The sequence below is a fragment of the Ruditapes philippinarum genome, unplaced genomic scaffold, assembly GCF_026571515.1.
Source record: "Ruditapes philippinarum isolate M1 unplaced genomic scaffold, ASM2657151v2 ctg2662_1_1_1_1, whole genome shotgun sequence".
Lineage (NCBI taxonomy): Eukaryota > Metazoa > Mollusca > Bivalvia > Venerida > Veneridae > Ruditapes > Ruditapes philippinarum.
Window position 1 is genome coordinate 32,332 of NW_026863937.1, and position 24,219 is coordinate 56,550.

The 24,219-nt window shown below is 29.4% G+C and overlaps 1 protein-coding gene across 2 annotated transcripts in view; it reads right to left on the reverse strand.

Moving 5' to 3' along the window:
• Window positions 1-4,922: 4,922 nt before the first annotated feature.
• LOC132723886 (diacylglycerol lipase-beta-like) overlaps window positions 4,923-24,219 on the reverse strand; it is a 43,790-nt gene continuing 24,493 nt past the window's right edge. For both annotated transcript variants that reach the window (XM_060708689.1, XM_060708690.1), the window contains exons 11-15: window positions 10,122-10,249; window positions 9,158-9,299; window positions 8,489-8,593; window positions 6,986-7,095; window positions 4,923-6,658 (exon numbers count right to left, since the gene is read on the reverse strand). In XM_060708689.1, the coding sequence (XP_060564672.1) occupies window positions 6,490-6,658; window positions 6,986-7,095; window positions 8,489-8,593; window positions 9,158-9,299; window positions 10,122-10,249 (654 nt within the window). In that variant the 3' untranslated portion in view covers window positions 4,923-6,489. The remainder of the gene's footprint in view (window positions 6,659-6,985; window positions 7,096-8,488; window positions 8,594-9,157; window positions 9,300-10,121; window positions 10,250-24,219) is intronic.

The following is a 24,219-nucleotide window of genomic DNA, read 5'->3' on the forward strand; positions in this document are numbered from 1 at the left end:
ATGGGCAAAAGTGTAAAAATCTATTTTTAGCACTAGTGACCTTGACACACTGATCCCTAACTCAATCAAAAGGAAGAATACCATGCAAGTTATCTTCCTATCAAATATGAAATACACCTGTCAATAAATAAAGCCTGTATGGGCAAAAGTGTAAAAATATATTTTTAGCACAAGTGACCTTGACCCACTGATCCCTACCCCAATCAAAAGGATGAATACCATGCAAGTTATCTTCCTACCAAATATGAAATATATCTGTCAATAAATAAAGGCTGTATGAGCTAAAGTGTAAAAATCTATTTTTAGCACTGGTGACCTTGACCCAACTGACCACTAACTCCATCAAATTTTATATTCCTATCAATTATAAATGACATCTGTCTATAGAATATGGTTAATACACCTGTAAAAATCTATTTTTAACATATGTGACCTTGACATTTGTGACATTGACCTTGACCCAAATGACCCCTTACTATACCCAAAGAATGAGGACCTCCCTTGGCATGTTTGTATTAAACATGAAAGACATCAACCAAAAAATAAAGGCTGTATGAGCAAAAATGTTTAAATTTATTTTCTAAACCAGTGACCTTGACCCTAGAGACCACTTACTCCACAAAAAATTAGAGGACCATTAAAGGTATCCACCTACCAAATATGCAAGATATCATTAAATAAATTAAGAAATTAAGAGAAATTAACTATAAATCCAACTTGCCGGAATAGGTTAACCAGACAAGGCCCTATTTTCAAAGTGAAAAAAGGGAAATAACTGGGAAATATGGATGACACAGTTATATAACTTGGCAATATCATGTACTTTGTATTGATAAGTAAGTGCGGAAATTATGAAGCCATTAGTATAGATAGAACTTAAGATATTTCCAACTTGCCGTTTTAGGTTAACCATTATTCATTTTCTAAGTGCTGAAAAGGGCAATAACTTGGTAAATATGGAAGCCATAGTTATGTAACTTGACCAGATCATGTACTTTGTATTGATTAGTAAGTGTGTAAACTAAGAAGCCATTGGTACAGGTAGAACTTAAGAAAAATCCAACTTGCTGTTCTAGGTTAACCTCGTACGGACGGACGGACGGTTCAATTACTATATGCCCGGGGCATAAAAACATTTATAATGTAACAAAATCAGTGATTGAAGGCCAATTATGCCTAAAAAATATCATTCTTATTTCTTTTGGTATCTTGTAATAGTTTCCAAAAAAAATATACTCATTTGCCACATTGATGAACTACATACATTGTATGTATCTTTTACTTCTTGCTCTGTTGGCAATGGGTATAATTATAGTGAATGTGTATTTTGTATGAAAGTCAAAGTACTACTTTGTTTACATTTGATTTCTAAGGCATAATGTGCCCTTAAAAATAGTAAACAATGGAAAAGATAACATTTGTAACATTTTTTTTAAAGGTAAATAATTTATAATAAAATTTGACAGATCTATTTCATCATGATAAACTAGAACTATCACTAAATGTGATTAATACCCCCACAAGACTGCTTCGGAAATGAGGATGTTACTAGTAACAGAATACCTTGTAAAAGAATTGAAATATAGAGTTATGGCTGTGGGCAATTAAAGATAGTTGTGGTTCTTGTATGTTGCATGTCCTTTCAATGTGGTTGGCCATTTATGAAGTTTAATTAAATTACTCTGTAAGAAGTCCAGAAAGACAAAGAAAAGGAACAAAGGGCAATAACTCTATAAATACTGAAGATAGAGTTATAGTTCTTGTGCACTGCACTTCCTCTTATTGTGCTTGACCATTGTATGAAGTTGTTTTGAATTCCAACCAGTACGTTTTAAGTTATGCTCCTGAAAAGGAAAAGTATCAAAGGGCAGTAACTCTGTATTTTGTCAAAATGGAGTTATGGCTCTTGTGCACTGCACTTCCTTTTAATGTCCTTGACAACTGTATGAAGTTGTATTGAATTCCAAACAGTAGTTTTCAAGTTATGCTCTGGACAAGGAAAAGTAACAAAGGGCAATAACTCTGTAATAATTCAAGATGGAGTTATGATTCTTGCGCACTGCACTTCCTCTCAATGTGCTTGACCATTGTATGAAGTTATATTGAATTCCAAACATTAGTCTTCAAGTTATTGTCCGGACAAAAAAAGCAATGGAAAAGTAACAAAGGGCAATAACTCTGTAATTACTTTAGATAGAGTTATGGTTCTTGTGCACTGCACTTCCCCTTATTGTGTTTGACAATTGTATGAAGTTGTTTTGAATTCCAACCAGTAGTTTTCAAGTTATGCTCCGGACAAGGAAAAGTAACAAAGGGCAATAACTCTGTAATTAGTCAAGATAGAGTTATGGTTCTTATGCACTGCACTTCTTCTCATTGTGCTTGACCATTGTATGTAGTTATATTGAATTCCAACAATTAGTCTTCAAGTTATGGTCCGGACAAAACAAAAAGCAATGGAAAAGCAACAAAGGGCAATAACTCTGTAATTACTTTAGATAGAGTTATGGTTCTTGTGCACTGCACTTCCCCTTATTGTGTTTGACAATTGTATGAAGTTGTTTTGAATTCCAACCAGTAGTTTTTAAGTTATGCCCCAGACAAGGAAAAGTAACAAAGGGCAATAACTCTGTAATTAGTCAAGATAGAGTTATGGTTCTTATGCACAGCACTTCCTCTCAATGTGCTTTACCATTGTATGTAGTTATATTGGATTCCAACTATTAGATTTCAAGTTATGGTCCGGACAAAAAAAAAACAATGGAAAAGCAACAAAGGGCAATAACTCTGTAATAACTTTAGATAGAGTTATGGTTCTTGTGCACTGCACTTCCCCTTATTGTGTTTGACAATTGTATGAAGTTGTTTTGAATTCAAACCAGTAGTTTTCAAGTTATGCCCTGGACAAGGAAAAGTAACAAAGGGCAATAACTCTGTAATTAGTCAAGATAGAGTTATGGTTCTTGTGCACTGCACTTCCTCTCAATGTGCTTGACCATTGTATGCAGTTATATTGAATTCCAACCATTAGTCTTCAAGTTATGCTCCGGACAAGGAAAATGCAACGGACGTCTGGACCGACCGACCGACCGCCCGACCTACCGACGGACAAACCGACCACCGGGTGACTCCTATATACCCCCCCCAAACTTCGTTTTTGGGGGTATAACAAACAAATAAATAACTTTTGCATAAAAAATTTGCAATAAACAATATCACAGCATCTGTAAAGAAAATAAATTATCTACTTTATGTTATATGGTTTAAACTACAACAATGAATAAATCAGTAAAATGACTGGATAAATGACCAACAATAAACAAGAGGGCCATCCAGGGCCTCCAGAGCAGGGCCAGTTTAAACCCAAGGGCTTTTATTTGTTTTAACCTAAGGGCTTTTATTTGAACAAACTTGGTAGACACCCATAAGAAGATGTTTCATGCTAAACATCTAAGCTCTAGCTCATTGGGTTTATTAAAAGAAGATTTTTTAAGTTTTTACTATACACATATAGTTAAAAACAATGACACCCCTGGGGCGGGGCCAGTTTTGACCCAAGGGCTTTTATTTGAACAAACTTTGTAGACACTTACTAGAAGATGTTTCATGCTTAATATCTAAACTCTAGCTATTTGGGTTTTTTCAAAGAAGATTTTTTAAGTTTTTGCTATACACATATAAGGAAAATCAATGACCCCCTGGGGCGTGGGCCAATTTTGACCCAAGGGCTTTTATTTGAACAAACTTGGTAGACACTCATTAGAAGATGTTTCATGCTAAATATCTTAGCTCTAGCTCTTTGGGTTCTTTAAAAGAAGATTTTTAAGTTTTTACTATATGCATATAGGGAAAATCAATGACCCCCTAGGGCAGGGCCAATTTTGACCCCAGGGCTTTTATTTGAACAAACTTGGTAGACACTCACTAGAAGATGTTTCATGCCAAATATCTTAGCTCTAGCTCTTTGGGTTTTTTAAAAGAAGATATTTAAAGTTTTTTCTTTCGGTTGCCATGGCAACCAGAGTTCTGCATGGAATTAAATTCTTTGAACAATTTTTAAAGGTTAACACCAAAGGAACATTCCTGTGAAGTTTGGATGAAATTGGCTTAGTGGTGTATGAGGAGATGTCATTTAAAGTAAAAGTTTACGGACGGACGGACGCCGGACGAAAAGCGATCACAAAAGCTCACCCTGTCACTTTGTGACAGGCGAGCTAAAAAAGTCGAGGTGTATATTTTTAGTGAATATCTTTAGCAATTGTGGAGATATAATAATACAAGAAAAATTTTTTGTAAATGTTTTGAAGGTTCCTAAACTGATATGGTCTTAGAAAGTGACATACAATATCAGCTAGTCTTATCTAACATTTCAACGGAATACTTCAATTTGACATTATGAAATTGCATGCAAAAAGTTAAACTTTAAGCTTCTTCAAAGGTGACTTCATCCTTTAAACAGTTAATCTAAAAATCATTAAAATAAATTCACATTAAAACAAAATATAGCTAAAAGATTGAAACATTTATACATTAATAAAGTTTATATTATAAACCAAGAATGTTGATATATATACAGGCCAAGTGGCCCAAACATAAGCATTTACTGGCATCACTGTAGGATGTTATAGAAATTAAATAATGTGGTTGAAGTATTTGGATATACAGGATACATAGGTAAAGTAAAAATAATAAATAAAACTAGAAAATCTAACATAAACATAAAAAGGAAAACATGTTTTAAAAGAACAATTTTTTTATCTCTATCTGAACTTTATACATGATAAAAACAAATAAAGCTTGTAAAATTCTGACAGTGTGACACATGTTAATCTGTATACAGTACACTATATCAATGTAAAATTCTCGCAGTGTGAGTATGTCAATCTGTATACAGTACATTATATCAATGTAAAATTCTCACAGTGTGAGACATGCCAATCTGTATACTGTACATTATATCAATGTAAAATTCTCACAGTGTAAGACATGCCAATCTGTATACAGTACATTATATCAATGTAAAATTCTCACAATTTGAGATATGCCAATCTGTATACAGTACATTATATCAATGTAAAATTCTCACAATTTGAGATATGCCAATCTGTATACAGTACATTATATCAATATAAAATTCTCGCAATTTGAGATATGCCAATCTGTATACAGTACATTATATCAATGTAAAATTCTCGCAGTGTGAGACATGCCAATCTGTATACAGTACATTATATCAATGTAAAATTCTCACAGTGTGAGACATGCCAATCTGTATACAGTACATTATATCAATGTAAAATTCTCACAGTGTGAGACATGCCAATCTGTATACAGTACATTATATCAATGTAAAATTCTCGCAATTTGAGATATGCCAATCTGTATACAGTACACTATATCAATGTAAAATTCTCGCAATTTGAGATAATTATGCCAATCTGTACACAGTACATTATATCAATGTAAAATTCTCGCAGTGTGAGACATGCCAATCTGTATACAGTACATTATATTAATGTAAAATTCTCGCAATTTGAGATATGCCAATCTGTATACAGTACATTATATTAATGTAAAATTCTCGCAATTTGAGACATGTCAATCTGTATACAGTACATTATATTAATGTAAAATTCTCGCAATTTGAGACATGCCAATCTGTATACAGTATATATAATTGATGTAAAATTCTCGCAATTTGAGATATGCCAATCTGTATACAGTATATTATATCAATGTAAAATTCTCGCAATTTGAGAAATGCCAATCTGTATACAGTACACTATATCAATGTAAATTTCTCGCAATTTGAGATATGCCAATCTGTATACAGTATACTATATCAATGTAAAATTCTCGCAGTGTGAGATATGTCAATCTGTATACAGTACACTATATCAATGTAAAATTCTCGCAATTTGAGATATGCCAATCTGTATACAGTATATTATATTAATGTATAAATTCTCGCAGTGTGAGACACGCCAATCTGTATACAGTATATATAATTGATGTAAAATTCTCACAGTGCTAGATATGCCAATCTGTATACAGTATATTAAATCAATGTAAAATTCTCACAGTGAATTATATCTAAAATTATTGCAGTAAGTGATATGCCAATCTGTATACAGAATATCACATCAGAATAATCCATAGTGCTAAAAAAAAAGATCTACCAATTAATTGTCAACAGGATGTCATATCAGGTACATAATATTCTCCTCTAGGGTAATTAACAAGGAAATCAAGCTTATGTAACCAATAAAAGCACACTACTATTTTGTAAATTGCATACACTGACAATAAGTGGCACAATTTACAATAAATGGCACAATTTATTGAGATACACCTATTATAACTGACGATCAACCCTCCAACTTAAGCAATAACTGATAAAAATATGAATTTGTCAAATCATCTAAGAATTTGTGTAAACACAGAAAACATTGCCAAAATTTATCAAAAATAGTATGCTTTTGCATATTACTAGTTGTCTTTCTTCAGGTCTAGGTGGTCATGTTCAGCAAGCTGTCTTAAAGCATACAATAATGTGTCAGGAAAATGATGTGCTATCATACGCTTGCTTAAAACTATCTCTGCAAATGTCTGACGGTCAGTCCATTCCGCATAATATTCTGGTGATGCATTCCACGCTCTGAAATGGAATGAAGTCAAGCTGTCATAGCAAAATATCTTAAATGCATCTTTTATTCTACAAAATTAATAGCAATTATGACAAGATCTACAACAAGAGAATTAAGGTATTAAGGTAAGGTTGAGATAATTTAGTCATCTTAAAATTTAATTATTATTTCCTGGGCTTTATGATACTAATAGTATTTCATAAAATTACCTTTTTTTTTCTGACAATCCTTTTTTTTTTATCTTAATTAAACGATTTGAAAAATGTTATGCCCCCGGGGGCGTTAAATCGGGGTTTTACAGTATATGAAAATAATTGTACTAAAGAGACCTGACAAACCTGTTAGAATCTTTTTTCTCTAGAACATGTAATATCTGTCCAGGAGGATACAGAGGCTCAAAATTTGCTATGATTTTTTCCTTTTCTAAAGTCTCTTCAATTATATATTGCTGAAAAAAAGTAAAAAAAATGTATACTTCTTGTTTATAAACACACAAAAAAAAGTGTTTTCTGTAGACTGCCAGAGAAAATGTTCTTTAACTGAAAATGATGAAAATACTTGAAATTACCCTAAATCGCGTTTTTTCATGTTTAAACATGGCCTGTCATATAAATTTGAAGAAAAATTGTTGTTTTGTAGATTTTTTTATTTTTTTCATTAACCCATTGCTTCATGAGCATTTTGTGAAAAATGGCTGTTTTCATTGAAAAGTCTCCCGTTACAAGTTCAAATTGCTATAATACTATAAAAACTGCTTCAACACTAATCAAACTTGGCACAAATGTTGACTGGACCATTGTCCTTGCAACAACATGCTCAGACTTAAATTTTCTGTTACCATGGCAACGAGGGGACATCTCAAAATTGCCAAAAATCACTATTTTGCGTTGATTTTTTCCATCAAAATTGATTTCAAAGTGCTGCAACTTATCAATGGATTGATATAGAGTCAAATGCTTTTCAGCGTTGGTTACACGTTACCTTATGATCAATCTGGGGTCATTTACAGCCTCTCACAAGTCCAAAATTTTCTTGGCGATGAGGGGGACTCCGCCCCCCTTCAAACCCCCCAAAACAGAAGGGGGCACATCCCCCTTCTGGCAACCCCCTGATGTATCTTTTGGTTGGGGGGCCGCGCCGAAAAAGAGGTCAATTTTTTTAACAACATTTCTCAAACAAAAACAAGTGTTTGGGGCCTAAATAAGGCATTTTTTCATCATTTGAGACAACAAAAAGGGGGGGGGGGTGAAAAAGGCGTTAAAAGGCGTGTATATGAAGTAATGGGTTAAGTTCTTAACATGATCATTTGCAAGTCAAATTTTCAAATTAATCCATTGAGGATATTAAATGAGTATAAATTCAATACTGAATTCATTGGAAAAGTTGAATAAAATTATATAACACAAACCTCAGATGAGCGTAATATTATTTTATTCTATAAGTTCAATTAAATGAGGAAGCTACATCAAATTTATATTCTATTCATCAAAATAAGAACAGTTTACCGTAAAAATAGAATCAGTTTTTACTAACATGCTGATACCACTTAAATTAAGCATGTGTTTATGTTTGTAAAACACACAAGTCATCAAAATATACGCATGACTGTGCCATATGGTTTTTATTTAAGTCATAAAAGCTGTTCAATATCTGATGAATATATAATAAATGAAATGCAGATGTAAAAGCATTTGGCAAATAACTTCACATTAAACGTCGAAATGTTTTGCTCTATTCTGTTTTTTGAAGATTTGTTCACCACAGATAATTTTATTAACATAAGATATTTTAGTAATTTCCTTATTTTGTATCAATTACATTAAAATTACAAAACAACTTACATCGAACCATTTAGCAGATTTAAGTTCTGTATGAACAGTTGGTAAATGATCTAAATCAGCTTTTCCAAATATCTTTGTCCAACATTTCCCTGCTATCACTTGGTGCTGTCAAAAACAACCATTTCATATAAAAAACTGAATTATGTAATATGTTTTCATTTCATATTAATGTAGCTTTACTAACATTATCACATATCAAGGCCATTGTTACTGCAACTTTCCAGGATAATGTTTTGAGAAAAATCACAAATGCATTATTATTTCATTATTAAACCAAAGAAAACCATAGTCTGTAAAGCAAGCTGGATTGTTTACAAACATAAAAGAATTCATAATTGGCATTGCTGAGTGGTTAATGTGCCTACAGAATGATCTTATCATGACAACATGAATGATGAATGTTTAAAGTTAAATGATTTACTAAATAATGGGATTTATAAACTTTAAAAAATTTATCTTTTCTTACAATAATGTGCATCCATGAAAAGTAACAGAAGGCAATGTATAAAAAGTTAAAAAAAATATCATGACTTAAAGGAATCCTCAGAACCCATACTGGTAAGAAATAAAAGCTTAGTCGAATAATATAAAACATTATCAATATAATTATTATTTCTAAAGTTCTTCCTACAAGCCAGAAATAATGAATAATGATACATCAACTAATACCTTTGGTAATGAACAATTTCTGATGGCTTCTAATATATCAATTCTTAATTTAATTGCTTCTACAAGTCCAAGACGTGGCACAACATCATAACCAAGAGCTACAGTACAGATAAACTCCTCAGTATATGATAGTAAACTATCACTGAAAAATAATGAAAACGATTTCAGTAGGCATTTTGATTACAAAATCTTTTATAGTGACAATCAATGATTATAAACTCAAAGCAGAACACTTACATTACACTTATTGAGCTTCTTAAGCAATATTCAAAAGATGTGTTTGTCAGTGTCTCTAGTGGTTAATGTGTCTGCCTCTCAACCAGGGAATAGTTGGTTTGAGTCCAGTACTCTGGTCACAACCATGTTCCCTCATATGACACCAATACTTGATTAATATAATACAAGATCTTCTTTAATAATTAAGCTTAAACATAGCTTAAACAAATGTTTCAACCATACAAATAACCAAAGACACTATTGTACCTTAAATTTTTAGTAATCTTCTGAAATAACAAATATAATAAATATTCACAAACATCATAACTAGATTTATCAAATTATCCGCGGCGCAGGAGTGTAATAAAGCCATTTAATAAAAACGATATTACACTAGTGTAATAACACTTTGACTTGACGTCATTTGCGCTATATATAAACACAGCGTTAAAGCGCGCTAATGTTAGCGTTACACTATAGGCCCGTCATTGAAAAATTACTCATTTTAACAGTTTACTGTTCTTATTTTATAGATGTGATAAAAAGAATATTATATTCATGTAGATTCAATACTAAATTTATTGAACTCGTTGAATAAAACAATATTATGCTCGCCAGAGGCTCGCATAATATGATTTTATTCAACTCGTTCAATAATTTAGTATTAAACTACACTCATTCAATATCCTCTATAAGATATAGAAATAGCTTTAGTATTACTGGTAAATAAGTACAGTGGTATAAATACCTGACAAGCTCCCCTGGTGTAGCATACGCAAAACAGATCAGATCTGGATATATGGATCTTAACTCTAGTGCTAGTAAAGCAGCTACACCTGCTCCAAGACTGTGACCTGTTATAACCAGTCTATACCCCTGAAACATACACACTTCACTGCACTGAATATTGCATCATAGTAATAAATGTTTATATCAGCAAGAGTAAAAATCTGTTTCAAGCACTTGTGACATTGACGCAAGTGACCCCTTTTTCTGCTCAAAGTAAGAGGACCACACAAGGTGCCTACATAATAAATATTAAAGACATCAGCCAATTAACAAATGCTGTATGCGCAAAAAGTGAAAACAATCTTTATTATATACTTATAAATGAAATATTGAGAAATATTGATGAAATAAAATGCGTATTTTCATTTTCCGTATTTTCACTGTAAAAATTTATTTTTCACTAGTGAAACATATTTTCCGTATTTTCACTGGTGTCTTGCCGGACTACTTTCTTTTAAATTCTGCTATTACACAAAATTTAAGGGAAAGTCTTTCAAATTTTATAGCAAAAAAAGAGAAAAATATATATAATAAACAGAAAATTCAAGTTTTTTCTATAAATACATGATTAATTTTCATCTTGTGGCATGAAAATTACCATATTTCACTCGTGGCTACCGCCACTCATGAAATATTTATTTTCATACCACTCGATGAAAATAAATCATGTATTTATAGAAAAAACTTGAATATCCTCTATTTATTTACAGCCAGTGACCTTGACAAAAGTGAGCCCTTTTTACACCCAAAGTTAGAAAACCATCGGAAGTAAGTTCCTACTTAATAAGAACATCAGTTGGATGTACCGGTTGATCTTGGTCTGTTGCAGCCAGCAAGTTAAAGGTAAAGTTTTTTTGTTTTTTTTATTAAATTTTTTCCTTTTTTATCCCCTTTTTTAAAAAAACAATTTTCAAAATTTTTAAAAATAAAAACAAATTTTTCAAACAAAAATTAAAAAAATTGGGTTTAAATTTCAAAAAATAAAAAAATGGGTTAAAAATTTAGGAAAAAAAATTTTTGTAAAAAACCTTTAAGGAAAAATTTAAAATGATTTAAAATGATTTGTTTAAAAAAAGGGGAAAAAATAATTTTTAAAAGCAAAGATTTTAGTTAAATTTTTTTTATTTTAATTAGTTTTTTTTTTCCCTTAAAAAAAAAAAAAAGCCCTTTCCAAAAGCAAGCGTGTAAAAAATTTTAAAAAGACCCCCCAGCCCTCCCCCATATGTTTTTTGAAAAAGGTGAAAAATTTCTTTCATTTTGTTGTTTAAAGGGAACCCTCGACCTTATTTTTTAATTTTTAAAAAATGGAAATTCCCCTTTCCCAAACTAAATTTATTCTAAGAAAAAAATTTTTAAAAAATTTACTTTTAAAAAATTTGGTTTTTGGTTTTCCCGGTATTTTTTTTTTTAAAAAATTAAAAAATCTACCTTTGAGTAAAATATAGGGTTAAAGGGAAAATTTTGGAAATTTTAAATTTTTTTGAATATTTTACCCTTACAAAAAAACTGAACAGTTTCCCTATGATCCCAAAAAATTTTTTTGTTTTTCCCCCGGGAAATATTTTGAAATTTTTAAAAAAAAACCCCCGAAATTTTAAAACCAAAAAAAGGGTTTTTAATTTTTTGAGCCAAATTTTCCCAAAAAATTTGGAAAAATTTCATTAAAATTTTTGGTGGCCCCAGTTTTTCCCAAAAATTCCCCATAAAATTGAAAACCCCCTCTTATAAAAATTTTAAAAATTTTTTTCCCTTGTTTGGCAAAAATACGGGAAAGAAAAAATTTTTTCGGGAAAAATTTGAAGTTTTTGGGAATCAAAAAGGTTTAAAAGTTTTTTTTAATTTTTAATGGAAAAATTTTTCCATTCAAAGTTGCCCCCGAGAGTTCAAAACTTTCCCCCTTTGTTTTTCTTTATGGAAATTTTTGTTTTTTTTTTGTTTTTTTTTGAAAAAAGCCCAAAAGTTAAAAAAAATTTAAATTTGGCCCGGTTTTTTTAATTTTTAAAAGGTTTTTTTTTTTATTTGGCCAAAAGGGTTTTAAATTTTTAGGTTTTTAATTTTTAAACAAAAATTTTTAAATTTTATTAGCTTTTTTATTGGTTTTTTCCCCCTTTAGATTTTTAATTTTTTTTTTCCCCTTCCCCTTTGGGATGCCCAAAATTTTTAAAAGAGTTTTTAAAAAAAAAGTAGTTTTTAAAAAGTTTTATTGGGTATTTCCAAAAAAAGGGTTTTTTTTTATTTCGTTAAAGCTAAAAAAATTTTTTTTCCTATAAAACGTATAAAATGTTTTTAAATAAAGATTAAAAAGCCCCTTTTTTTCCCCTCCCCTTTTACAGAAAACAAAATGGTTTTTTACTTAGTTTTTTTTATTCCCTTTTTTGTTTTTCCCTTTTAAAAATTTCCCTTTTCCAAACTCCGTTTTTTTTTTCTTTTTTAAAGTTTTTCCCTAACGAAGCACTTTTAGGGAAATCTTTTAAAAAAAGTAGAAAATTTAAAACCCCAAATTTTTAAAATCCCCCTTTTGTTTAAAAAAAATTACATTTTTAAAAATGAAAAATTTTTTTTTCCCAAAATCTATTTTAAAAAATATTTTTAATTTTAAATTCTTTTTAACCCCTTTTGGGAAAAGGGGTTTCCTGGCCCCAATTTTAAAAGCCCTTTTAACCCCCCGGGAAAAATTTTAAGGAATATAAAAAAAATTTTAAAAAGTCTTAAAATTTTAAAGGCCCCCCTGTTTTTTGGGAAAACCTTTGGAAAAAAATCTTTTTCTCTTTTATATTTTTTTCCCCGTCCCCCTAAAAAAAGGTTTTAAAGAAACCCTTTTTTTTTTTTTTATGTATGAAATTTCTTTGGGGCCCTTTGGGGTTTTTTAAAACGTGAGAAAGGATAAATAAAATTTTGGGGATTGCAAAAATTTTTAAAAAAACGGGTTTAAAAATTTTTTTTAAAAAACTTGTTTTCCCCGTTTTCCATTTTAAAGCAAACAAATTTAAACGAACCTCTTTTCAAATTTTTGGTTTAAAAATTTGTTTTGAAAAATTTTAAAAAATTTTTTTTTTTTTTTTTTTTTTCCCTGGTTTTAACCCCTTAAAATAAAATTAAGCCAAATTTTGTCTATGTTTTTAAATTTAAAATTTTTTACCGAGCCCTGCCCCAAACTTTTTTCCCGAAAGTCCCCTTTAAAAATTATTTTTTCAAAATTTCAAAAAAAATTGATAAAAGAGTAATTTTTTTAAAAATTTCCCCAATTTTTTTAAAAAAGTTAAAATTTATCTTTTTTTCAATTTTAAAAAGGCCCCGATATTTTGAAAAATTTTTTTTTAAATTTTTTGAAATAAAATGGTTTTTGAAAACGAATTCCCTTTTTTTTCCATCAGTTTTTTAAAAAAATGCAAAATCCCCGGAAAAAAAATGGGTTTTTTTGGTTTTTTTTTTCAAAGTTTCCCATCTTTAAAGGCCCTTTTTAAAAATCTTCATTTTTTTGGGGAAAAAATTTAATTTTGGGGAAATAAAAATTCCCATACAAAAAAAAATAAAAAAAGGTAAGGAGATAAAAGGGCCCCCCTTGGGTTTCCCCCACGCCTTTTTTTAATTTTTAAACGGGAAATAAGAATTTACCAAATTAATTAAAAGTTAAAAACACGATTTTGCAAACTTTTTTAAAAAAAAGGCCCCCAAACCCCCTTTTTTTAAAAATGTTGAAAGGAAAATTTTTAAATTTTAATAACCAATTTTTTTTTAAAAAAGGGTTTTGGGGCCCAAAAAAACCTTTCAAAAGGGTTTTAAATTTAAAATCAGAAAAAAATTTAAAACCCTTTTTTTTTAAATTAAAATTTTTTATTTAAATTTGATTTTTCTTTTTTTGTAAAAATTTTTAAAAATTTTCCCCCAAAATATTTACCTTTTTGGGGTAAAGGCCCCTTTTTTGTTCCCGGAACTGGGGTAATATTGGGAAGGTTTTTTGGTTTTTTATTTTTAAATTTCAATTTCCTTTTTTTTTCCCCAATTTTTTTGAAATCCCACAATTTAAATAAAGAGAAATTTGGAAAACCCCCCAAAATTTTTTTTTGAATAAACCTGTTTTCCCCTTTTTTCCCCTTTTTTTGGAAAAAAGAGTAAAAAAAATTTTTTTTTGTTTTTTTAAAATTCCGTTAAAAAATTTCCCCCTTTAAAAAAGAAGTAGTTTAGAAAAAAATTTAAAAGATAAATTTTTTTTTTTAGATCATTCCAAAAATAAATTTTTTTAAAAATTTAAAAATTTAATTCCGTTAAAATTTTCCCCCGGACCCCTTTTTATTTTTAAAGGGCCCCTTTTTTAGCCCAAATTTAGCAATTTTTTAATTTTTTGTTAAAAAAATGAAACCCTTTTTCCCCTATTCATTTTTTTTGTTCTAAAATATTTTAAATTTCCAATTTTTCAAAAAAATTTGATTTTTCGCAATCTTTTTAATTTTTTAAATCTTTTTTTTATTTAATTTTTTAATCTTAAATCCCCCAAAATTTTTTTTTTTTTGATTTTTTCAAAGTTTAAATTTTTTTTTATCTTTTTGTTGGCCCCAAAATTTTTTTTTGTTCAACAATTTTTTTTTTTCCCAAGGTTTTGCCCCCAAAATTTTTTTTTTTTTTTTTCTCTGGAAAACCCCCCTTACCCGGAAAAAAACCTTTAAATTCCCCCTTTTTCAATAAGATCAAAGAAAATTTTTTTTCTTTTTTTTAGATTTTTAAAAAATTTTCTATTTTTAAAAAAATTATTTTCTTTGGGATTTTTAAATTCCAAATTTTTTTTTCCAGAAACCCCCAAATTTTTTGAAAAAAAATTTCAAAGCTTTTATTTCCCCAAGAATCCAAATTTTTTCTTTTTTAAAGCTAAACCCTTTTTTGAAAAGTTTTCCCTCTCTTTAATTCCCGGCCCCCTTTAATTTAAATTTCCCCCAAAAAAACGTTTGGGAAAATTTGGCCTTTTTGGGCATTAAATGAAAAACTATTTTCCCTTTTTTGGGAAAAGAAAATTTTTTTTTTTATTTTTTTAAAATCAGTGGGCCCCCAAAAATTTTTAAAAGAATTGTTAAGTTTTAAAATATCCTGGGCCCCCTTTTTTCATTGAAAAAAAACCCTTTTGAAAGCCAAAAATCAAAAAAAAAGAAACTGATTTAAACCCAAATTTTTTTTTTTGGAAAAATCCCCGTTAAATAAATTTTTAGAGCACAATGGGGAAAAAAAAAAATAGTTTCCCCGGTTTTTTTTGCAGAAATTGGTTGGGGGTTTTTAAAGAAAAAAGGGCCCAAAATAAAAAGTTTTTGGGTTCCCGGATTTTAAGGGGAAATCCCCCCCAAAAATCCCCCAAAAAATCAAAATTGGGAAACAATTTAAAATTTTTAAATTTAACCCTTTTTAAAAAAAGGGTTTTTTTTATTTGTAACACTTTTTAAATGTTTTGTTTGCTAAAAAAAAGATTAATAACAGTAAAATTAAAAACCCCCCGCCAAATAGTTTTGTTAATTTTTTGTCCCCCTAAAATTTTTCAAAATTTTGGTTTTTTTAATAAAAATTGAAAAAAATTTATTTTTGTTCCCTTTTTTTTTGGAGCCAAAAAAACCCTTTAATAAAATTTATCAACCCTTTTTTCCCCGATTTCTAAGGGGGTTTTAATTCCCTTTTTTCCAAAATTTTCCACCCAATTTAAATTTTTTTTTAAATTCCCCCCAAAAATTTTTAAAAATTAAAAAAAGAGTATTAATAAGAAAAACCCAAAATCCTAAGCTTTTTTTTTTGTACTTTTTTTCCGCTTTTAAATTTAAAAAATTTTCCATTCCACCCTTTTGGCCCCAAACCCCCTTTTTAAAAATTAAAAGGGACATTTTTTTCCAAATTGAAAAACTATTTTAATTTACTAAAGAAATTTATTTGGTTAAAAATTTTTGTTTAAACCCACCTTGGGAAAATCCCAAAAATGTTCTTTTTTTTTAAAAAATTTTTTCATCAACAAAATTTTAAAAATTCCCTCTTAAAAGTTAAAAAGGAGAAAAAAGAATTAAAATTGTTAAAAAAGATTTTTATTGAAAAAACCTTTTTTTTTCCCTTTTTCATGAAAAGGCAAAAAATTAATAAAATTTCGGGTTTTTTCCCTTAAAAATTTTTAATATTTTTTTGCAGTAAAAAAACTTAAATTTAAAAAAATTTTTTTAAAGGAAAAAGCCTTTTTTGTATTTCCAAAAATTTTTTCCCCTTTTTCCCAATTTTTAACAAATTTATTTTTTTAAAAAAAATAAAAGCCCCATCAAAAAACTTGAACCCCCAAACCAAAAAGGAAAAACAAACCCAAATACAAACCAAAAAAAGTTATTTTTAAAAAAAAGTACAGTATGTTTCCCAATAGAAAAATGGGATTCCAAAAAAATCGTAATTTAAAAATATTTTCCGAAAAAAGTTTTTTAAACAAATTTTAAAAATTTTTATTTTTTTTTTTTTAATCTTTATGGTTACCCCAAATTTCATTTTTCAAAAAATATATTTTTTTTTTTAAAAAACATAGTTTACGAGTTGTTTTTTTAAACCCCGGGCCCCGTATTTTAAATAAAAAAAGGAAAAAAAAAAATAAAGAAACCCCCAAAAATTTTGGTTAAAAGGGTTTTAAACAAAATTTTTTTTTAACTGCTTTTTCCCCCCATTACTAAAAAAATTTAAAATTTTTCCCCCAAAAAACCCCCTTTTTAAAAAGAAAAGATTTTTTTTAAAAAAAATCAAAAAAAAATATTTTTTTTTATCGGAAAAAAAAAATTCCCCTTTTCATGAAAATTCCCCAAATTAAAACAATAAAAAGTAAAAAAAGTTTTTCTTTTTGGTAAAACCCCTTGGTTTTTTTAAAAAAGTAAAGGTTTTTTTTTACCCCGCAGAAAAAATTAAAAACATGTGGTTTTGTTTTTTTGTTTCATAATAAACCCATCTTTTAAAAAAACACGAAAAAAAAATTGTTTTCCTACACAATTAAAATCCCCAAATATTTTAAACCCAAAAAAATAGTTCAAAATAACTGTATATTTCCTTTTTTAACCCTTTAAGAAAAATTTTGGGGTGAAATTTAAAAAAGTTGGGTTAAATTTTTTGTACTGCTTCCCATTTTTCCCAAAAAGAAAAAAAAATTTATAAGAGTAAATTTAAAAGGGGAAATTTTAAAATATAACAGTTTTTTTTTATTATATTTAAAAGAATGAAAAAACATAAATCTCCCAAACCAATTTTTTTATTTTTTTTTCCCTATTTTTACAAAACCCTTTTTTTAAGGGCAAATTTTAGTGGGGAAATTTAAAAAAAGTTTAAATTTTTCCCCCTTTTTTAAATGCCCCCTTTTTTTCCCAAACAAAAAAAGAAAAAAGAGGGAGTTTTTGTGGGGAAAAATTTTTAAACTTTTAAAAAGTTTTATTATTTTCATTTAATTTTAAGGGAAAAACCAAATTTTAAATCTCTTGGGAAAATTTTTTTTTATACATTTTTTTTATGCAAAATTTAAAAGGGAATTTTTTAAATTTTTTGTAACTATAATAATGTTTTAAAAACAAAAAAACCCAAAACAGTGGGTTTTTTAAAAACAATCTGGGTTTTTTTTTAAAAGGCCAAAAAGGGGTTGGTTGGTTTAAATTTTGTTGAAATAAACCCTTTAAAAAAAAGGGAAACCCTTAAAAAATTAAAAAATTTTAAAAACAAATATATTTTTTACATCTGAACATTTTTTAATTTTTTCTCGTTATGTGGTACGGGAAAAAAATATTTTAAAACTTTAAAATCAAGTTTTTAAATTAAAAAAAATATAAAATTAAATACATAAATAATATCCCACATGGGGGCCCTTTAAAATTTTCAATGGTCTTTAAGGGGAAAATTTAAAAAACCCCCAAAAAGAGATTTTTAATGTTTTCAAATTTCTGTTTTTTTTCCCCCGGGGGGCTTTTAACCCGGGGGTATTTTCCCTACAAAAGTAAAAAGCTAAAAAATTTTTTTTTTCAAGGGAAAAAAAAATAAAAAACTTCTTTTTTTTATAGAATTAAAACAAAACCCCCAATATTGGAAAAAGTAAATAAAATTTTTTTGGGTAAATAAAAGGTTTTTGGGGGATTTCCTTCCCTTAAAAGTTAAAAAAAGAAAAAAAAAAGCAAAAAAAATTTAAAACCCCGGTTTTTATTTTTCCCCAAAAGGGAAAAATTTAAAAGGAAAGAAAAGGGGGGAAAAAAATTTAAAAAAATTTGTTTATGTTTTAAAATTAAATTAAAAATGGGCTTTTTTAAAAAGGGAAAAAAATATTTTTTAAAGAAAAAAAATTTTGCCCGAAAAAAAAAACGTTCCAAAGGTTTTACGTTTTCCGGGGATTTTAAAAACAAAAAATAAAATTTTTTTTTAAAAAACGTAAACCTTAAAAATTTTTCCCCAAAAAAAAATTCCCGGTGTTTTTTTTAGGTTTCCCCCCGTTTCAAAAAAATTCTTTTAAAAAAATGGAAAAAAAAAAGGAAAATTTTTTCCCCGATCCCCAACCCTCTTAAGCTAAAAAAATTTTAAAAAAAACAAAACAAAAAAACTTTGTTCCCCTTTTTTCTAAAAAAAAAAAAAACAAAGTTTTGGTTTACTGAAATTTTGGTTAAAAAATCCCCAAAACCCAATTTTCTAAAATTGGGCCCCCTTAAAACACAAAAAAGTTTTAAACGATTTTTTTTTTAAATGGGTTGGCCCCGGTTTTTTGGCCCCTGGGGGGGGTTTTTCCTGGTGATTTTAACCCCCCTTAACCTTGGGGAAAATTTTTCCCGGTTAAAAAGGCCAAAATTTAGCAGGAAAAAGGTTTTTTCCCTTTACCCTTTGAAAATTTTAAATGGGAAAAGTTAAAAACCCCGCCCCTCCCTGTGACCATGGGGCCTTTTTTTTCGGGGGTTTTTTTTGGGGCTTTTAAACGGGACGCGGAAAAAGCAAATTCTTTTTTTAATCCCTTTGTAAGGTCCAAAACCCTTTAATTAAAATTTAAAAAAATTGGGCCCCAAAATTGGGTTTTTTTTATGTTTAAAAAAGTAAAACTTTGGGTTTTTTCCCTCGAACAAATTTTACTATATTCCCCCTTTTTTTTGCCTTGGGAAAAAGTATTTTCCCAGAAAGATGTTTCCCCGGGGTCCAAAATTAAAACATTGGGGTACTTTAGTTTTAGAACCCCGTTTTTTTTTTTAATTGTTTTTTAAAAACCAAAATTTTTCCCTTTTGGGTTTTTTTGGGTGAAATGACGGTTTTTTGTTTTCCCCTTAAAAAAACCCAAAAAATTTCGGAAAAAGTAAAATTTCCCACGGGCCCAAAAACTGCCCCCCAAGCCTTTAAATTTTTTTTACCCATCAAAGTAGAAAATTCCCTCAGAAATTTTACCCCGGGGATTTTTTTCCCGAAAAATTTGTTGGGCTTCCGTTAGATTTTCCAAATTTTAGAGGGCTTTTTTTGGGTTTTTTTTTTCCCCTTTTTAAGTTTTTTTTTTTCTAAATTTTCCCTTTTCTTTTTTATCCATGGAACCCTCCCCCCCTTTCTAAAATTTCGATTCCCGTTTTAAAAACAAAATTTTTTAACAGAATTCCAAATTTTTAGTTTTACAAAATTTTTTTTGGTTTTTTTGAAAAGATTTTTTTTTAAGGGCAAGTGGTTTTATTTTTTTGGGAGCAATTTTTTTTCCCAAACCCTTCCCCCATTTTAAAAAGGGTCAAATTTTTTTCTACGCCAATGGCCCTTTAAGAAGTTCCCCTTCAAATTTTTTTCCTTTTTTTCCCTTTTTTTTCCTTGTTTTAAACCCCCTTTTTTAAACAGAATAAAGGCCCCCCGGCCTTTTTTCCTTTTCCAAAAAAACGTACTTTTTTCCCACTGTCTTTTTAAAAGTCTGGGCCCCTCACTCCCCCTCAGTCCCAGGTTTTACCCCAAATGACGGGAGAAAAAGCGGGCCCCTTTTTTTCTAGTTTCCTCCCCAATCATTGTAAATTAAATTTGGAAGGGGTTAACGGTAAAAAAAGCCCGAAAACGGAAAAAGTTTTTCCCCCTCGCGTTTTAAAAGGGGGGAAAATTTTTTGGGCGTTTCGTTTTTTTTCACAATCACTGAAAAAATCTTATGGGAAAGTTTGATTTTGCCAAAAAACGAAAAAGAAGTACGTTTAAAAAAAGTTTCCTTTTCCAAAATTGCGGAAAAAAAATAACCCCCCAAACCCCCCGGTTTTTAAAAGGTACAAATTCCCCATTTCAAAGTTTTTTCAAAAAAAAACCTTTTAAAAAGAAAAAAATCCCCGAAAAATAATAAATAAAATTTCCCTTATACTTTTATTATCACTTTCACAAATTGTACCAGCAATTAACAATCCATGTAACAGAACAAACTGATATTTCTTTCTGAGGATTTCAAAACATTTTTTTCGAACCGGAACCGGAAAACTAAAGGTAAAGATTTAATAAGAAAGATATTTAAAAAGATTTAAAAAAAAATGTAAGGATATGCATCTTTAACATTGCACTTTTTCTTACTGTTCTCTATATGTATAACTGTGTGAAGGTTAAATAAGATATCAATTACTGTTTAGAAATTATACCCCAGACAAGCATTTATATTTAACAATTTTATTTATACCATTAAGGAAAGATAAGTTGGTACTAAGAAAATAATGCAATTGGAACAATCAACACTTTAACATTTAACAAGTACTACATTTGTGATTTCCTCAATAATTATATGTGCACAGTAACATATATAATCAAACTTTGTTTAGGGAAATAAATTCAGAATGGTGAATGTTTATCTTTTAGAAAATGAACAAAAAAGTAATTTGATATAACAGATTTTACACCGAATGCACTGAATACAAATTCAAGTAACTGACCTTGAAAATGAGCAATATTTTGAATAAGTTTTAAACTTGTGATTTTAAATATAAACTACATATTTATATGAATCTTGTGTAAAAATCTAAAAACATCAATGATTTTACAGTAAGATAACTTTATTGATCACTTGATAAATATCAAATAAATATCAGGAGATAAAACATCATGTATATTGACGTTTAAACTTGGATTAAACAGTGGCTGAATGTAGTTTTTCATCAACCGTTTATAATACTGTCAAAATGTATGATGATGAATTTTGTGCATCTGAAGATTCAGTAGTAATGAACTGTGATCCATGCCAGTTTGATGACATACAGGAAGAAGCAAGGGCATTTTGTCAGGACTGTAATGAATTTCTATGTCAACAATGTTTGAAGTCTCACAGGAAATTTCAAGCATTCCGACAGCATTACATTCTTCAAGGAGATTCTATGCCAAGAACAAGAGAGGAAACACAACCAAAACTAGCACTGAAACTTTGTGACAACCATCAAATGAATGAGGTTCAGTTCTTTTGCATGAACCATAAGTGTGTGTTTTGTAATTTATGTAAAATGGGAAAACATTCAAGTTGTGACTATAAATCAATTGTTGAACTGATATCAGTCAGTGAAGATCAAGGTAAATTTGAGAATGCTGTCAGGAAAATGGAAGCCATAAAAACAGAGTTTGAACAACTTAAAGCAGTACGGATAGAAGATATTGACTCCACAGCAACCTATTATAAAATCCAGAGAGATAACCTAGATTCTATAAGGAAAGAAATGAATTTGGTCTTTGACAGATTGGCGGGTGAAATTGAGGAAAATGAAGTAAAAGGTAAAACATATGCAAAGAAACTGAAAGGAGAAGTTCAAATATTTACTGATGCAATTAATCATTTAGTTTCTTTAAAAGAAAGTATCCACAATGTTTCACAATCAAATGACACAGCTGCAATTTTTTCGGCAAGATGTAAACTAGAAAAGATTGCAGAAGATTATTCAGCACTAAAGGAAAACATTCCGTCTGTACAAAAAGGAAAGCAATCACAAGATGTTGCGAAGAAATTGTTAAAAGTTAAAGAAATAGTCAAGACAATTGAAGAAAAAGTGAACACAAAATCATCTCAAAGTCCATATGAAAATGACAAAAAACATTCTGACCACCATGAAAATATGTTGAGCAAAGATGAAATTCCTGGTATTACAAATAAGGAAACAAATTACAACACAGCAGAAGGCAAGAACGACAACTGCTGGCTGAAACCTGTAGAAAATGCAAAAATGATTGGTGAAACTTTGATTGAAAAAAATGCTGGAATCAAAAGGGAAAAAAAGTTGAACCACTACAAAAATGAAAGAACTGCAACAACTATTCCAGAAACACTAACACACAAAATGTCATTTGAACATTTTAGACAGAAAAGTGTATCCTATCATTCCATCAATGTTGAGGGAAATGACTCTACTTGTGACATCACTGGTTCCCTGTTCCTTCCAGACGGTTCCCTGATATTATGTGACCATGGAAACTCAAAGGTCGTTCTTCTAGACAAGAACTTCAAGATACTTGATCAACTTAAATTTGAGGGCAATCCTTGGGATGTTGCACTTTTCAACAAAAATGAAATCATTGTAACATCAAAATATAATAAGCTACTTAAATTTGTTCACATTGAGTCTGACAGGCTTACTGAAGGAAAGAGAATTAACCTGAAAATGGTGCCATGGGGTATTGGCGGTTTATCCATAACTTAGTTATTATACTTTTTGTAACCATTTCTATTATTAACAATTCCAGGAAAGTTTGGTTTTATTAGATATGTATTTTGCGTGATACGAATGGGAGACGTCATTCAAACTATATAGCTCGAATAAATCGGGTGAATGAGCTTTGTTTTCTACTCCTTTTTCTTATGTGACTGGTGAATCAACAAAAATGGTGATCATATTAATTGTAACTGACAGCAGAAAAAAATATTTCTTATACTGCTTAATCATTTCATGTGTGAGGTTTTGGGTTCACTGTGAAAAAAGTTATCAATTTAATGGCCAAAGAATAAGTTATTGTAAAGAGATTATTGTGAAACTGCATTCTGTGTGCAAGCTTGGCAAAGAAGGTGCTGCTAATCCACAACAAAGCAAAATCTTCAATCACATCAAATATAGAGGCAGTTGACCTAAAAGTGCTGTCTAAGGTATGTTACCGTCCCCAAACTGTCTCTATGAGATGGGAAGATCAAACCATAGTACTTGGACGGAACATGACAAACAGGCTACAAGTGATCAAATTAATGTTGGACAATTAGAAATGATATATGATATGTCATACTATTAATTGGCTGTAGTCATAGAAACATTAATCATTAACCAGCTGAATTTCTTAAAAGTAATTTGACCGGCTTCCATTTTTGAAATAGTTCAATATCAATTTTGGTGATAATCAAGAATTACTCAGCCAACAGTATAGAACTTGATCAGACTGCATGGAAGTTCAGGCTGGCCTGGCTCTATACAAGTGGCAAATGCTAATATCTTTTTGATTCAGCAGGTTAAGTGTTAGAATAGTTATGTTAATAAAATAGATATAATCATAATCAGTGTTGTTGATTAAATATGAGAAAAAAATATCAAACTATGTGAGACTTTAGGACTGTGCATTATATGTTTTATTGTTTATATGTTTTATTGAAAATTAAATGGTATCAAACATAAAAAGTTCTATCTTAGAGATTTTATCATGATTCTTTGTACTTAAAGACAAAAGTCTGAGAAAAAACAACATTGTAAATTACATGTAAATAGCTTTTTTTTGCATACAGAGATCACTGCCACTTTGACCTAATTCTTATTTGCATGTTTATAATTCTATGCAAATGTATAAATCTGTTGCTCTGAGTCTATACTTTTTACAAAATGGGAGTAAGTCTTCTATGATCCAAACCTATTGATAAACATACATGCAATATTATAATCATAAAAACACCCTTCCTCTTTCTTTAATAAAAAATTCATAATACAGTCTAACTTGCCCAAAAGACCAAGTGTATTAAGCGACTTTTGTCTTTCATGATTGAGTGACCACTTTAAATTCCCCCTGATTATTGTCTCTCTACAGTATATCCTTAATGTGTAAAGTGACCTTCACTCCAATGATCCCTAAACAGTCAGCTAATTGTAATCAATCTTTTCATCTAG